At 44.4% G+C, this 17,634-nt stretch overlaps 2 protein-coding genes across 2 annotated transcripts; both read right to left on the bottom strand.

Annotated features, from left to right (window-relative positions):
- Window positions 1–1,666: 1,666 nt before the first annotated feature.
- LOC124031439 (inter-alpha-trypsin inhibitor heavy chain H3-like) lies at window positions 1,667–11,486 on the bottom strand. Its single transcript, XM_046342671.1, has 22 exons — window positions 11,255–11,486; window positions 9,291–9,320; window positions 8,923–8,946; window positions 8,384–8,538; window positions 8,079–8,183; window positions 7,733–7,895; window positions 7,524–7,634; window positions 7,277–7,405; window positions 7,061–7,177; window positions 6,741–6,909; window positions 6,396–6,521; window positions 6,071–6,252; window positions 5,674–5,859; window positions 5,334–5,473; window positions 4,893–5,053; window positions 4,704–4,730; window positions 4,464–4,529; window positions 4,114–4,227; window positions 3,757–3,958; window positions 3,402–3,574; window positions 2,258–2,369; window positions 1,667–2,169 (listed from the first exon to the last, which is right to left on the bottom strand). Exons 1-22 carry the CDS (start codon window positions 11,354–11,356, stop codon window positions 2,031–2,033), a joined length of 2,733 nt encoding a protein of 910 aa, XP_046198627.1. The 5' UTR covers window positions 11,357–11,486; the 3' UTR covers window positions 1,667–2,030.
- A 3,854-nt stretch (window positions 11,487–15,340) lies between these two features.
- On the bottom strand, window positions 15,341–17,569 carry mustn1b (musculoskeletal, embryonic nuclear protein 1b). The gene is made up of 3 exons (XM_046342670.1): window positions 17,422–17,569; window positions 17,070–17,193; window positions 15,341–16,497 (listed from the first exon to the last, which is right to left on the bottom strand). The coding sequence occupies exons 1-3, from the start codon at window positions 17,428–17,430 to the stop codon at window positions 16,391–16,393; spliced, it is 240 nt and encodes a 79-aa protein (XP_046198626.1). The 5' UTR covers window positions 17,431–17,569; the 3' UTR covers window positions 15,341–16,390.
- Window positions 17,570–17,634: the final 65 nt, after the last annotated feature.

Genomic DNA, 17,634 nt, shown 5'->3' with positions numbered 1-17,634 from the left:
TACACTACAGTATTGTCACAGGTCTCTGCTGCTCTCCTGTGGTTAAAAAGGACACCTACACTCTGGTTATGGGCTGAGCTATCATAGCTTCAAGCCTTTATAATGTATTTCAGTACTTAATTATCAAGACTCAAGAATGGAGTTGCTCCACTGGTCTTTGACAGACATCTAGGACAAGGGACAGAGAAAGAGAGAGACATTCAGACAAATCACACCAAGACATGCGTGAAAGTTGAAGTTGAGCACATACACTGAGTATACCAAACATTAGGAACACCTTCCTAATATCGAGTTGCAACCCCACCCTTTTGCACTCAGAACAGCCTCAATTCGTCGGGGCATGAACTCTACAAAGTGTCGAAAGCATTCCATAGGGATGCTGGCCCATGTTGACTCCAATGTGTGCAACAGTTGTGTCAAGTTGGTTGGATTTCCTTTTGGTGGTGGACCATTCTTGATACACATAGGAAACTGTTGAGCGTGAAAAACCCAGCAGCGTTGCAGTTCTTGACACAAACCGGTGCACCTGGAACCTACTACCATACTCTGTTCAAAGGCATTTCAATCTTTTGTCTTTCCCATTCACCCCCTGAATGGCACGCATACACAATCCATGGCTCAATTGTCTTCAGGCTTAAAATGCAATAAGGGATCATAGCCTTCACCTGGTCAGCCTATGTCATGGAAAGAGCATGTGTTCTTAATGTTTGTACACTCAGTGTATATCAAGTTTGGATTTGGCCCTCGGAGTACAGTGGGCTGGAGGCCTTCCAAACAATCCCCAACACCTCCCACATCTGGTGTTAATTAATGTCCCTCCTCCATGTGCATGCATACCCCCTAAGACCCCCTTAAGAAAATCCCTCTCAACTCCTGAACTTCCGACATGACTTTGGTCAGCGCTCCTGCCCAGGACCCATTAGGAAACACACCCCAGCCATGTAATCAAAGCCGGGAGACAAAGCACACTGTTACAGTAAAGTTAGTGCACAGATTAACTGCACGCACGCACACACACACACACACAACATTTTACACTCCAAAAAGTGTGTTTCATCATTAAAAATCCTATTTTCCCTAACCCTAAACCTAGCCCTAACTCTTAACCTAACCCCCAAAACCCTAACCCCAAAACATTAGGCTTAAAATGTCATTTGAACAAATTCAGGACCTGAACAATTTTCTTTCTTTCTGACTTTTCCAAAAAGTTATTGTTTTCCTACCATTTCAGGACATTAGGAAAGGAAAACAAGTGCACACACACACACACACACACACACACACACACACACACACACACACACACACACACACACACACACACACACACACACACACACACACACACACACACACACACACACACACACACACACACACACACACACACACACACACACACACACACTCCACGGGGCCTGTCACTATCCTTGTATCCCACTGAATCAAAGGTGTGGTTTCTAAATGACTGTAGAGGACCTACTGTATTAAAACAGAAACACTCTGTCTGGTTTATTAGCTCAGTCACTCTTCAAGCCTTTTAACAGAGACGCCTTATGTGATGCTGTTGGGAAGTGACCTCATATCCGGATGAAGTAACTGGCATGAGCGCCTATGCCTAGTTAAACTGGGCAGAGCAAGAAACACACACATACCAAGGCTGAGGTCAGGTCTGACCAACGCCCCTACGTCAAGCACACAGGGGCGTTGATTTTTAATCACTCTGTATATCTTTCTCTCTCCATGGCCATTCAACATGGGAAAAAATACACGCAAGTTAGGTGGAAGTGGGTCCATTTATTTCAACAGGTTTTGCTCATCACTATCTATATCAATATCTCTAAATGTCCCCTTTCTTGCCACTTATCTTTTAATTAAATGTACTCCAGTCAGATTTTACCTAACGTTATCCACAATTATTCTCATGTCATGATGGTATATCTTTAGCACATAGGGGGTGTTGAATCCATGTGAAATGTGTGACTAATGTACTGTACAGTTTGAGGAGGTTGACTGCTAGTGTACCAGACTCAGACAGTCTTGAAGAGTCCAGACATGATGTAGTCTGTGTGGTTTCCATCGATGAGGCCGTTGCCGTTGCTATGGATGAACCAGCAGGGGATGTTCTCTCCATTCTTCACATCCCAGCGGAAGTCCCTCTGCCAGCCCCTGTGGAAACACAGCAAGGAGGAGAGACAATGATGAGAAAAGTGTGTGTATGTACTGCATGTGTGTGTGTGTGTGTGTAGACATCTACCTAGTCACTGTAAGCTCCTGTCCCTTCACTAGCATGGTGGCATCTGGTTTCTCTGGCACCTCTCCTGGACGCATGTCTTTCACCTCAAACTGCACGCCATGGTAAAACTGACCTGCATGGGGACAATACAGTACATTTTAATTGATCAACCAAACAGACAATTGTCCAATATAATGCAGAGGCCGTAGACGCTGGGGGAGAGGAGGTGGCGGTCCTAAGAGGAGGTGGCTGTCCTACCTAGAAGGCCAGGGACTCTGGGGGAGAGGAGGTGGCGGTCCTAAGAGGAGGTGGCTGTCCTACCTAGAAGGCCAGGGACTCTGGGGGAGAGGAGGTGGCGGTCCTAAGAGGAGGTGGCTGTCCTACCTAGAAGGCCAGGGACTCTGGGGGAGAGGAGGTGGCGGTCCTAAGAGGAGGTGGCTGTCCTACCTAGAAGGCCAGGGACTCTGGGGGAGAGGAGGTGGCTGTCCTACCTAGAAGGCCAGGGACTCTGGGGGAGAGGAGGTGGCGGTCCTAAGAGGAGGTGGCTGTCCTACCTAGAAGGCCAGGGACTCTGGGGGAGAGGTGGCTGTCCTACCTAGAAGGCCAGGGACTCTGGGGGAGAGGAGGTGGCGGTCCTAAGAGGTGGCTGTCCTACCTAGAAGGCCAGGGACTCTGGGGGAGAGGAGGTGGCTGTCCTACCTAGAAGGCCAGGGACTCTGAGGGAGAGGAGGTGGCGGTCCTAAGAGGAGGTGGTTGTCCTACCTAGAAGGCCAGGGACTCTGGGGAAGAGGAGGTGGCGGTCCTAAGAGGAGGTGGCTGTCCTACCTAGAAGGCCAGGGACTCTGGGGGAGAGGAGGTGGCGGTCCTAAGAGGAGGTGGTTGTCCTACCTAGAAGGCCAGGGACTCTGGGGGAGAGGAGGTGGCTGTCCTACCTAGAAGGCCAGGGACTCTGGGGGAGAGGAGGTGGCGGTCCTAAGAGGAGGTGGTTGTCCTACCTAGAAGGCCAGGGACTCTGGGGGAGAGGAGGTGGCGGTCCTAAGAGGAGGTGGTTGTCCTACCTAGAAGGCCAGGGACTCTGGGGAAGAGGAGGTGGCGGTCCTAAGAGGAGGTGGCTGTCCTACCTAGAAGGCCAGGGACTCTGGGGGAGAAGAGATGGCTGTCCTACCTAGAAGGCCGTGGACGCTGGGGGATAAGAGGTGGCTGTCCAGGGTATAGAATCCCAGATAGTCCTGGTGGTAGGGGTGCTGCTTCCACACCTTGTGTAGGATGACCACAAACCGGACCGAGTCCCTGAGGGTGACAGTCAAGCTGCGGTCTTTGGTCACCTGCAGGTCCATACTGTAGGAGGGAGAGAGGCAGAGAGAGGTGGTTTAACCACGATCACAGATTAAACGTTAGATGCCCCTTCAACCTTATGTGGTAGAGGGGTTGCATTACAGATAGAAACTGTGGTCACTAATAACTTATAGGAGTTATATGGAAGCCAGAACGGCAAAATCAGAATGGGTAAGGGTGCTTACTTGGCTCCCTTGAGAGAGGCGGTGTCTGACCAGAAGAGCTTGGCCTGCTTGCCATCCTGGGACACAGTGATGTCATGAGTGGTCACCTCCAGTCTCACCCCCAGCCCCTGGTGAACGATGCCAAAGCGACCAAAGTAGGTGTTCACTTTGCCATCAGGGGCCACTTTCTTATCCCCAATGGTCTGGCCGTTGACCAAAATACCTGCAAGGCAGCATGGGATTGAGGCAAGCTGTTGATATAGATTTCATATGTGTTATTTATTTGATAAAACAAGTGTCATGTTTTGATTTCATGCCTTCAAAAGACGCACTACTGTCAAAGGTTGGTCAAATAATGTCTACTTTCTCCATATTCACCTGCCAGTTGGTCTCTCACTAGGTTGAAGATGGTACCAGGCCTGTCGTCTATGTTGAAGCACAGTGCATCCTTCTGCTCTGGCAACTCAATCATGAAATGAGGGTCTCCATCCACTGCAGAGCCATCAACAGATGGATCCAGTTTTTACATTTGATTTGGTTGAGGCTAAGCCCATCCAAACTTTGGATCACTATATTATTGTCTGTGCGTGACAGCATGGTGGGCATTGAAAATACTAAATATAAATATAACATTTCTGTAGTCATTTTTGGGACAGTTTCACTACATAGAAAATCCTGAAGTAACCCATGTCTGACAAGAGTGTCACTCTGAAAGAAGGGGGACTCACCAAAGTTTGTAGGTGAGATCCTGCTGTGCGTCCAGGCGTTGCTCATCTGCTGGGGTACAAAATGACCTGAAAATCACGGCAAGATGTCAGATGGCAAATACAGTTTTCCACATTCAAAGTGGTAAAATGCATTTGATGGTGTCAGCTTTCCATGTCATAAATCCAGGTGACCCACTATAATGACATAGAGAGCCATTTCGTTGAAGGATCCAGTCATGTCCATTCATGTCAGGTGCTTACCAAATCTCTGGGCTTTCTGCCTTTCATCTGTCAAACAGTAGCAGGAGAAAAACAGTCAGACACACACATTTGACAATCGATGCAAGGATTTCCATAACCACTGAGATAAACATGTCAGATAAGAGACGCCAGATGTACTGGTTGTCTCCCCCTGCCCCTGCCCCTCTCCCAACCCACTGGGTCACATACCCTCGGTCAGCTTGTCGGCGATGAGGGGACCCTCTGGCTCCTCGTCAGTCTCAGGTTTGGTGACCACCATGGAGGTAAGTGGGGTGACGAAGCTGTACTGCAGAGACATCTCCAGAGCCTGGGCAGTGGCATTTCCCTTCTCCTCCGCAGTACCAGTCTCTCTGACAATAGAAACATAGGACGAATGGTGTTATTGCATTAGGTTAGGATTAGAGGTTAGGTTCGGTTTAACTTGGGCTAGGTTTGGTTTAACTTACACCGCAGGGCAGAAAAGAATGGAATATTTACGAACTGAGTTCCTTTAATATACCCAGCTCCATTCATTAGATCCCAAAGCTAAGCTCTCATCCACCAGTGAGTTTTAGGCATTTGAATAATGCTAAGACACAATTCAGTTCATTCACCAGACATCAGTAATAGCAGTTAGCTGATCACACTGACCTCTTGCTTAACAGTTCTTGGATGGTGAGGTAAGCCCAAAGACGCTCAGTGTAGTCCCCAAATATGTACTCCTGCTCAGGGTACAGTATGTCCCACTCCTGGGCACTGGCCTGGCCTTTGACAATAAAGTCCTCCTCAAACTAAAAAAAGAGTGAGGGAGTGAGAGAGAGAGAGAAGAGAAAGAGGTATTAGACACAGAGAAGGAGTGAGAGAGAAGCATTAGTTGGGTTGAGCATTGTCCAATACTTGAGTCGCAATGCCCTTCAGGTGCAAAGAAAATATCATCTTTCTAAGCTTAGTATCCGGGTGGTGTGTTGTGTTGTGCCTGTCTGTTCCTCACCCCATGTGCAAACACCTCCACCAGGAAGTTATCCAGGCTATAGTCAGTGAGCCGGCCAGCTACCACGATCTCTGAGCCGTTGAACAGCTGCTTGTAGTGACTGGTAGTCAGAGAGTTCACCAGGTTGTCAGGGTAACGCAGGTCCACCTCGGAGAGGAGGGGGCTGGCTACTTCCTCATAGAAACCCTGGGACACAAATGCACACGTCACCAAGTCATTTGTCTATTGCAATTTTTGACAGTACATGATTAATAATGCCAAAACGTAGGATCGATAGAAGACCTCGACCTACATAGTTTCGTCTGTCCTGTGACGCTCCTCATAAGTGATATGGTCAAACCAGAAAGACACAGAAAAGTGACTATTGTGAGATTTGGGAGAGAGCCCTGGTCCACACCTGAAGCTGGACTGTGGCATCAGAGCCCTCATAGATCCTTCGGGCCAGTCCCTTGTTCTGTCTAGACATCACATCCAGAAAGGAGTAGTCCACATCATCCCCAAAGCCCAGACAGAACAGAGTCATGTTCCCACCCATAGCAAGAAGGACATTCTCCTGAATCTGTGGTACAGAAGACTCTCCTGTACACAAACACACATGGCATGTACCATGACCTTACTGGCTGGATCTAATATAGAGCAATAAATCAGATGGCTACTTCAACGTTAAAATGGCAATCCCAACCAAATAAGTAAGATCAGAAGGGAAGGCAACCTGTACGCACCGGAGTTGGGCATTCCATCTGTCATTAAGATAACCATAGACACACTCCTCTCCGGGACCTTCTTGTCTCGTGTGCCTTTCATTATCATGTCCACAGCTTTCATCACAGCATCATTTATATTAGTGGCTAAAAGGAGAACACCAAAAATCAATCCAGGTGTAATCAAAAATAAATATTTGATAGACATAATTTTGTAACATAAATGCACCTCACTCAGTTTTATCATACTGCTTGCCCAAGTGTTGTACTGCCATAGTTTTACTACTAATGTCCTAATGACAGAAACATCATTAATGATCTATCTCTGTATGTCACCCTGTTCCCATTAAACACATAATGACTCACTTCCCAAATCAGTTATTCCCTGGATAAATTGTTGGGCTTCAGACACATTTTCCTTGGTGGCCTTGGTAAGAGATTCCTTCCATGTTGAGATGCTAGAGTCAAATAGGACAATGCCGAAGTAGTCGTCCTCAGCCAGGTCATTCAGGATGGCCAGCATAGCTTCCTTTGTCTACGAGGGATCAAAGGCTCTCAGGTCAATCTGAACATGAACGACAAGTACAGCACTGCAACCAAGTGATATGTTTCCTGCATCCTTCTCTCTTTCATCTTCTCTGATCTTTCTTTCTTTCATTCTCTCAGACACGCGGTTTCTCTCTTACCTGCTTCATTTTGATACCGTGCATTGACCCACTCCTATCGATCACAAACACCACATTTTTTGGAACTCGGGGTAAGTCCGAAGGCGCAAAGAAGTGCACAAAGTACCCATTCACTATCTGAAAAATACATACAATGAATATCATTATGACATGAACACCCAGAATTGATGGAATTGACCCCGATACTGATTCTATATTATATTCAACACAGCTGACTTGGATGTCACCGATGGTCTCAGCTCGGTTCACGTCATATTTGATGAAGAAATCCCCGTCAATCAGGGTGCCTTCACAACCCAGGCACTTCCTCTGCTGGTCCAGTGTTGGGCAGAATGAGATGTGTGCCTGAGTGAGTGAGGGCAATACAGTTAAACACAAAACAACACAGACAAATAGCATTCATCTCTTTCGGAGGATATGTTCCACATGCAGTTGTTTCATCGAACAGAACCGCATCATATACCTTTTTGTCGCTGACTGTTTTCTCCACCAGGGGGAGAAGCTCGTTGGAGATGAAGGTTCCATAGGCCTCCAGGAAGGCAATGCCCTGGGGTTCATAGATATCTGCCACAATCTGTCACAGAGACATGAACAGGACTGATGAGACACCGGACTGAGGAGTCAAGATGATGACAAGGTGTTTTGGGGTATAGGGTGTAAACATCTACAGACCTCAAAGTGCTGAACCAGCTGCTTGGGTTTGACCCGGGTCATGATCTCGTATTGGCCCAGTTTACGCTGAAGCAACTCCTCGTGGGTCAAAATGAAGGTGACGTTACTATGGGCCGCGATGTTCACAGACACAGTGAACTTCTCCATCTTCCTCCCTGATGCCCTAGAGTACACAAACACGGGCCCAGTAGGAGGGCAATCACATTTGAAACAAAACACACAAACACAGGCCCAGTAGGAGGGCAATCACATTTGAAACAAAACACAGGCTGTGATGAACGAGAATAGGAGTGCTTGGTGTAATGGAAACACATTTGTACCCTCCTCATTGCCCTGGTCCACTCACTTGACCAGTCCTGCAGTCTGCCCTGTGGAAACAGCTTTCTGATACTGCTTCTTGGCTTTCTCCTTCTCCTTCACCTCGCCCGTGTACGTCTGACCCTCTATCTCCCTGAGATACACAAACACAGTCATTCAAACAGACACACAGAAGCACATATATCTGCATACGTATATCTGCACTCACACGCACATACACACACATACAAACACACACATCACACATAGCGCAGAGTAACAGTCCTATGGATTGGTGTGTTATCATTTCTAGACATAACGTGGCATCTACACATGCCATGGGTGCTGACTGACATGCTGAAGTTGGTGATGAAGGCGGTTTTGGGCAGATCCACCTCGAAGAACACTTCCTGAGAGGAGTTGGCCTTGTTCAGAGCACTGGAGGTTATGACCGTGTGAGCAAAACGAGAAGCGACCTTACAGTCCACCTTTACACTGTACACCTCCACCTGAGAGAGTAAGAGAGAGAGAGGAAGAGAGAGAGAGGATGAGAGACAGGGAGAGAGTGAAAGAAAGAAGAAAAAACAGAAACAGAAGGCTTTTGAAATGTTTGCTTGACTGTCTAATCTGCCTATAAAACATTCACAAACTTTCTCAAAATGTATTTTCCTGTTACAGCTGAATAGTGTGAAGTAAGCTGCATTGACTACAAGATTACTGCCAAAACAAATGATTACCGCTGTACTCTTGTGAAAAACATTAACTCAGTGTTTCCAGTAGAAAGACGAGATGAGTCAATCTGGGTGAGCAAAGGCATGTATTTCTAGTGTTGAATATAGTGGTGGCGATGCATGATCATCACAAATAGAATGTAAATATAGTGTTTTCCTTACCTCCGCATTATCTGTACTTCTTTTCTGTAAAAAAAAGAAATAATAACATTTAGACACAGTATTATAAAAAATATGTTTCTTACAGAGCACACTGTACGACTTAGACATGTTTTACTTTTCAAGTGGCTGAAACTTCTAGGTGCCAATGATACTGTTGTATTTACAGAAATAGAGAGTAGTTTAACCGTGGCAAAGAGCGAAGGATTTCCTCAAATATTTACTCATAATATATATATTAATATATTCATAAGATATCATCAGATGCACCACTGGGTGGTCAAGAGTAGAAGTCTGACGGATTCTGCAACAGATTCCTGTTTTGGATTTGTGTCAGTACGGTTTATGTCGATGCTGAGCTACCGTGATACCTTAAGTAGCCGTGTAGCACCATCAGAGCCCTGGGATACAAAGCACAAGGGAGAAGTTTGAATTTAGGGTCAGAATGTCAAACTAATTAAACACCTCATAGTCTAATTCATTGTAAAGCATATACATATTGGCATGAATGTACACAGACGCATGCACAGACATCCACACCCACATACAGGAAAGCAGACCAGATATGAATCAAAGTAGAGATGTGTTGACAGAAAAGTAGAAACGGAACAGATACACATCAAGTAAACAGAGTAACAGTAGAGTATAGCAGGAGGGGGGAGATGTAGTAACAGTAGATTATAGCAGGAGGGGAGATATGTAGTAACAGTAGATTATAGCAGGAGGGGAGAGATGTAGTAACAGTAGAGTATAGCAGGAGGGGAGAGATGTAGTAACAGTAGAGTATAGCAGGAGGGGAGAGATGTAGTAACAGTAGAGTATAGCAGGAGGGGAGAGATGTAGTAACAGTAGAGTATAGCAGGAGGGGAGAGATGTAGTAACAGTAGAGTATAGCAGGAGGGAGAGATGTAGTAACAGTAGAGTATAGCAGGAGGGGAGAGATGTAGTAACAGTAGAGTATAGCAGGAGGGAGAGATGTAGTAACAGTAGAGTATAGCAGGAGGGGAGATATGTAGTAACAGTAGAGTACAGCAGGAGGGGTGAGATGTAGTAACAGTAGATTATAGCAGGAGGGGAGAGATGTAGTAACAGTAGAGTATAGCAGGAGGGGAGAGATGTAGTAACAGTAGAGTATAGCAGGAGGGGAGATATGTAACAGTAGAGTATAGCAGGAGGGGAGAGATGTAGTAACAGTAGAGTATAGCAGGAGGGGAGATATGTAACAGTAGAGTATAGCAGGAGGGGAGAGATGTAGTAACAGTAGAGTATAGCAGGAGGGGAGAGATGTAGTAACCGTAGATTATAGCAGGAGGGGAGAGATGTAACAGTAGAGTATAGCAGGAGGGGAGATATGTAACAGTAGAGCATAGCAGGAGGGGAGAGATGTAGTAACAGTAGAGTATAGCAGGAGGGGAGAGATGTAGTAACAATAGAGTATAGCAGGAGGGGAGAGATGTAGTAACAGTAGAGTATAGCAGGAGGGGAGAGATGTAGTAACAGTAGAGTATAGCAGGAGGGGAGAGATGTAGTAACAGTAGACTATAGCAGGAGGGGAGAGATGTAGTAACAGTAGAGTATAGCAGGAGGGGAGAGATGTAGTAATAGTAGAGTATAGCAGGAGGGGAGAGATGTAGTAACAGTAGAGTATAGCAGGAGGGGAGAGATGTAGTAACAGTAGAGTATAGCAGGAGGGGAGAGATGTAGTAACAGTAGAGTATAGCAGGGGGGGAGATATGTAACAGTAGAGTATAGCAGGAGGGGAGAGATGTAGTAACAGTAGAGTATAGCAGGAGGGGAGAGATGTAGTAACAGTAGAGTATAGCAGGAGGGGAGAGATGTAGTAACAGTAGAGTATAGCAGGAGGGGAGAGGAGAGATGTAGTAACAGTAGAGTATAGCAGGAGGGGAGAGATGTAGTAACAGTAGAGTATAGCAGGAGGGGAGAGATGTAGTAACAGTAGAGTATAGCAGGAGGGGAGAGATGTAGTAACAGTAGAGTATAGCAGGAGGGGAGAGATGGTACAGTAGAGTAAATACTACAGATGTAGGATCTTAATTTGAGCCATATAGCTTCAGCAGGAAAATAATCCCGCAGCAACAGGAAATGTGAGTTATTATGTGGATTGTAATTCACTGATATTTTTTGTAGGAGTTGATCAATATTTCTTAAGGGAAAATCAAGTCTGACATTTCAAAGTGGAAATGGTAAACTTCCGAAACCTTTTAAAACCTCACAAACAATACAAGTTTAACATGTCTTGCAGTGCAGTAAGTCCTCCTGCAACAGGGGGATCAAATTGAGAACCTGCATCTTTATAGTAACAATGGAAAGTCACCTGTGGTGTGGAATCATCCCGTGAGATAACCAGAGCTCCATGCGACAGAGCCGGGAGAAAGACACATCCCAATAGCAGCAGCACAGTCCACACTCCAGACATGACCAAACTGCAGCTGACCACCGACTTCACTGCTTAGAAAACTCAACCCTTTCCTACCGCCCAGCTCAAAGCAAAAGTGTCAGAGCGTGTGTGTTTGTCTGCTTTTATACTGGCGCAATGACCAGAAGACCTGACCTCAGTGTGGCAGGAGGCCCGAGGTGTGTAGGTCTGTGTTCTTGTATGCCTCTAGGGATTTGTGTCAGCGTGTTTACATATATTTGTTTGTCTGTCCACATAGCCTAATCTCTCTACCTACTGTAGTAAAAAAAAAAAGCAACTGAACATTTGAGGTTTCTTTTTATTCCGACTGCGTGGAATCTGGTAAGCACAAAAAGTAAATAAGTTAGTTTTTGTAAGAGCTGTTATTCAACAAGTATGGACTTAATTCTATCGGTCAATATAATACCAGGCTACTACACCCACTGCTTGTCCAATTTTTGTTAGTTCTGTTGCCAAACCAAGTTTCTGAGAAGGCTCTATCCTAACTGGTCAGTTGAGTGGCCTTTGACCAGAGTAGTTTTTGCCTCTCCACTCTGTGCATATTCCTTTGCATGCCAATGGGCTATTCCCAGAATACATTGCAATTCAGCAAAACTAAAATCAATACACACCGAAGTCCTGTATTCACCACCCATTCCTGTCCTTCTCTTTGGCTCACACATTGCTCCCACTAGTACAGTATTGTATATGTGTTCCTGTTCTCACTCATTACCAGAGAAGTCTGTACATACATGTACAGCAGGTATATGTTCCCTCACTGAGGGTTGATTGCAAAATGCTAAGAAAATTAGTCATTTTGCTGGCTCATGGAGGGTAGAGCTGGAGATACATATATTTGGACCACCATATCAAGGAGGGCTCTGTGTGCCCAATACGGAAGCCTCATTCAGACCAGAGGGGTATACCAATAATCTTGCTAGATGTACTCAAGCTTTTCGGAATTGAGCTAGTTTCAGTTAGTTACACAATCCAGATCAGGCTTCATCCATGTTACGAAGGTAGATATTGATCGTGCACCCGCCACACTTGTAACTGTGTGTGCATGTCGCACATGGCTAATCGAATGCCAAACTCTTCATTGAGACAATGCTGAAACATACATTCCTGGCCGAGTCAGTTCCCCCGTTTTTTATTGATGCTGAAATCAAAATGAAAGAATAACATGCAAATTCATCAAGCTTTGATGTGAAATGGCCTATTAGAAGTGCTGTCTTTCTTCACAAATTGTTAATTTGGTGTGCTTATCAATGCACAAGTCCCTTTTCTCCCCCCACTACTCAGTGGCGTGTATTCATGGGTGCCAAGAGAAACCAGTGTTCCGCAAAAAAACATAAAATAATGTATATTTTGTCTCTCAGTGTTTCATCAATTTCCTTCACTTCGAAAGCATCAGAGTGATCTAAACAGCACCCCTCTGTCTCTCTACGTGTAGGCCATCTATCTGATGATGTCTGGTCCAAACGAGTGTGACGACCCTCCCACTCTGTCTGCCGAATTCTTTCTCTTTGCTCTAGTTTTCCTTAAGGATGTCGGTGGGCAGAGCCAGGAGGGTCATCAGCAAAATGGGACACACCTGGGCCTTGTGTTTTGGGATAAATATACATTTTTCCTATTCATTGAGGAGACTCTCTCCCTGTAGACAGTTTGATTTTGGTTTGTTGTCTTGGGCATCTATACACGCAACCACTCACTTACACACACCATTGTTAATTGTATATACAGTTGAAGTTGGAAGTTTACATACACTTAGGTTGGAGTCATTAAAACTCATTTTTCAACCACTCCACAAATTTCTTGTTAACAAACTATAGTTTTGGCAAGTCGGTTAGGACATCTACTTTGTGCATGACACAAGTAATTTTTTCCAACAATTGTTTCACAAAGATTAATTCACTGTATCACAACTCCAGTGGGTCAGAAGCTTACGTACACTAAATTGACTGTGCCTTTAAACAGCTTGGAAAATCCCAAATAATATCATGGCTTTAGAAGCTTCTGATAGGCTAATTGACGTCAATTGGAGGTGTACCTGTGGATGTATTTCAAGGCCCACCTTCAAACTCAGTGCCTCTTTGCTTGACATCATGGGAAAATCAAGAAATCAGCCAAGACCTCAGAAAACAATTTTTAGACCTCCACAAGTCTGGTTCCTCATTGGGAGCAATTTCCAAATGCCAGAAGGTACCACGTTCATCTGTACAAACAATAGTACGCAGGTATAAACAACATGGGACCACACAGCTGTCATACCGCTCAGGAAGGAGATGCGTTCTGTCTCCTAGAGATGAATGTACTTTGGTGCGAAAAGTGCAAATCAATCTTGTGAAGATGTTGGAGGAAACAGGTACAAAAGTATATATCGACATAACCTGAAAGTCCGCTCAGCAAGGAAGAAGCCACTGCTCCAAAACCACCATAAAAAAGACACACTACGGTTTGCAACTGCATATGGGGACAAAGATTGTAGTTTTTGGAGAAATGTCCTCTGGTCTGATGAAGCAAAAATATGGCCATAATGACCATCATTATGTTTGGAGGAAAAAGGGGGATGTTTGTGGGCTGAAGAACACCATCCCAAACGTGAAGCACAGGGGTGGCAGCATCATGTTATGAGGGTGCATTGCTGCAGGATGGACTGGTGCACTTCATAAAATAGATGGCATCATGAGGCAGGAAAATTATGTGGATATATTGAAGCAACATCTCAGGACATCAGTCAGGAAGTTAAAGCTTGGTCGCAAATGTGTCTTCCAAATGGACAATGACCCCAAGCATACTTCCAAAGTTGTGGCAAAATGGCTTAAGGACAACAAAGTCAAGGTATATTTTCTTTGACTTGCGGCAACTCTTGGTGGTTCTAAATCAATAGTTTAGTGTCAAATAGTTGTTTAAAGGCCAACATTAACTTGACTGACCACTCTGTAGGTCATGTCTGTTACTGTACATGCAATATGCTTTGTGGACTTCACAGGACAGAGGTTGCTCTCCGGTTTTGTGATAAAACAAAGGTGTGGTTTTATTCTGCCACCTTTTTCTTGTCTCTGCCTTTAGGCCTTTTTATCACGGTCGCAAAGCATACGAATTAACAGGTTATAGAGCAAACAACGCAATTATCACAACACAATTGTAATATGGCTATCGATACAATTGTATTAAGTCATACAAAAGTTTCAAATGCATCCTGTCATATTGCATTTCAATACTATAATTTTTTAAAACCCACATTTGATTAATAAAATACTTAAAATGCCCCAAAATATGTTTCAGGAGAATGAAGGGATGATGGCGCACTCTTTGCGGCAATTGCTGGAGGGAACCTAATTTCATTGGTCCTTAACTTACAGCTCAAACATGTCATGATAAATGAAGTTAGCCCTGAGATAGACTGCTCTGGGGAAGGTTAGCTCTGAAGGATTTGTTCCCATATACATTTAGCAGGTTGGCATGTCATGAAACTTGTGCTGGAGGCAGCTCTGCAGAGTGGTCACTAGATGGCACAGTCAGTCATAAATCCTGATTTTAAACCTCATACACACACACACACACACACACACACACACACACACACACACACACACACACACACACACACACACAGCTAACCTTCATGCCTAACCATACATTTTTATGATAGACAATTTTGACTTTGCAGCTGGCCCATCTAGCAGAAATAATTTTGTTCTGCCTCCAGTGTAAGATTCATTACAATAAACATCAACCTGTAGAAATTTGCCTGGCTAAAAGGTGAGCCCCTTTCATGTCACCGGATCGGTTATCCCGAGTTGAACTCAGTGAGCGAACTTTGGTCAGCTCTATCTCCTATGTCTAGATTCAAGCCAGATCCGGCCCGTATGTTTGACACCCCTACTTTTACATGACTTTGTCCACGTGTTTAGATCTAGTTTAGAGCTTGTAGATCTTGTAGTAATGGTGACACTGCAATCTTTTTTAACACTCCAAACAATGGGATACAGAATCAATAAGTAGGGAAGTCATTAATTTGTTTATAAAAACATAAGACAAATATTTCAGCATTTACAATTTGAGCAACTTCATAGTAAGGTCAACACGAACATGAAAAACTAGCTTATTTCCTAATTAAGCTTTCATATTTAGAGAAAATATTTACCATATTTTCGTTACACCCCCAATAACATCTGCAAAATATATGACCAATAAACTTCTATTTGAATGTGTGTATTTTGAAGTAAAGACTACATTTGGCCTTTATATTTGCCAAATTTAATGTTACTACAAAGTAGGCTACAAAGTCTCAAAATAAGTATTTTCAGTCAACCATATATTTCATAGCTTTTGGTAATGGCTCACAGAACTTGTTTTGGTACTAACATCTGTCCCTCTGTTTCTGACCAAGCCGGAAGGTTAATGAAACACATTTTTGTCCTTTGATTACTAGTATAGAATTCTACAGTCTAGTGAAGATAGAATGCGGATTTGGACAGGAAGTGTCACAACTAATATTTTTGAGGAAAGGTTGTTACTGTGGACATGTTTTGAGTATGATTTTACACAAACTTTCTGTGCAAAGCCAACTTCATCAAGGGCTTATGTGATGTATAATTGGTTTCCTTCCTCTCTGTAGGTACTTGGTCACATTCGTTACGCTTAGAACGTTACAGACACGTCATAACATCATCATAACAGGATCAGTCAGCATTGCTGCGTAAGGCAATCATGATAGCACTTTCATTTCTACCTGATAAGTCAACTCTGTGAAACATTTGGTTTTTCATTGTGTGTGCCAATATCACATCCATGATGCTGGAATTTCCCTTCATTCTCAATCAATCATAAACAGTCATCATACAGTAATGAACAAACCCTACTATGAACAACCTGCTCAAAATGAGATGGGCCTATTTCCGTGCTGAAAATGGAAACACGGGTATCAAACCATTCAATAACAAGCAAGGTTTGGCTTCTTCATTGCCGTTTGTCCATTGATGCGTCTGTCCCGTCTCTCCTCTAGACTCTAGCGCAGTGATGAGCGCCAACACTCCACACTGGACGGCTCTACTTGCCAAAGATGCTGGCTCCTGGGGCTTTAGGCTTCTCCAGTACAGTCTCTCCTCCAGACTTCACCCCACTGAACACTGAGGGAGCCACCTTTCCCATACGCTCTGTGGATGGACAGAGACAAGGCTGTGAGCGAAGATAGTGCTTGGCACGCCACACTACCCCAGAAACATGACGCAACATACACACACACACTGACAAATCTATATACTGAAATGTGTCTATAATCTTTAGAAGAAGTGCTGTAGTTGTTGTATTTTATCCTCCTTTCTAGTTATCTTGCCACCAACTATGTATACCCTTGGTATTACGGACTGACTATACAAGATTCAGTCTCTATAGAGGGAGTGGAAACTTTGTCCCTACTTCAATCCGAGCTGGGCTCGGGCCAAATACATGCCAGAGTTCAGAGATAACATTCTAAAAAGTATAACCGAGCTCACGTCTCACTTGACTGTGTAACTTTACTCCCCCTGATATGTTCCCTACACTAGTGTCTACAACTAGTGAAAGTGATTCATTACTTATATTTGACACACAGATAGAAATAAATGTTACGCAAGCGACCGTACTATAGGTACTGAGTCTGTAGAGCCAGAATGGAAACTTACAATAATGCCAGTGTGTAAAACGCTGTTCCGATGACACACTGTGGAGTGGTAAAGCTCCTACTCACCACACTCTACCATGACCTCATAGGTCTTACTCTTGGGCTCGCCCTTTAGCCCCAGTTTGCTGCGGGCTCCTTTCAAGTCCTCCTCCTTCATCACAGGACGCTTCTTCTTCTTCACCTCAACGGGCTATGGAGGGCAGGAGAGAGAATGGAGGTTAAAGACAGGACAAAATCTCACACCTTTCCCTGATCCTACAACACTCCCTCTGATTTGTCTCAATCTTTCTATTCTAAAAGTAAACATTGTGGGATCCTTAACATAGGAAATAATATGGAAATGTGGCTATCATCAAAAACGGTGACAAATAGTTGATACAGTAGGTCAGTACAGTAGGATACAGGGAAGTTGGCTTACCTGAGACATGGTGTGTGGGTTGTGTCTTAATCCCAGAGTTCTGGTCAGTGGAGCTGTGTGCGCGCGTTGGTGTGTATGGACTGATCCTCTGTCCAGTCCATTATATTTATACCCTGAGATCCTCAGGGGCTATTCTCTCTTATTGACCCTGGGAGTGAGTCAGTGGACCCCCACCCTCTTTCTATTCCTCTCTTGCTCTATGACCATTATCAG

The sequence above is a fragment of the Oncorhynchus gorbuscha genome, linkage group LG03 (assembly GCF_021184085.1).
Source record: "Oncorhynchus gorbuscha isolate QuinsamMale2020 ecotype Even-year linkage group LG03, OgorEven_v1.0, whole genome shotgun sequence".
Taxonomy (NCBI): Eukaryota; Metazoa; Chordata; class Actinopteri; order Salmoniformes; family Salmonidae; genus Oncorhynchus; species Oncorhynchus gorbuscha.
This window is presented reverse-complemented; position numbering and strand designations above follow the sequence as displayed.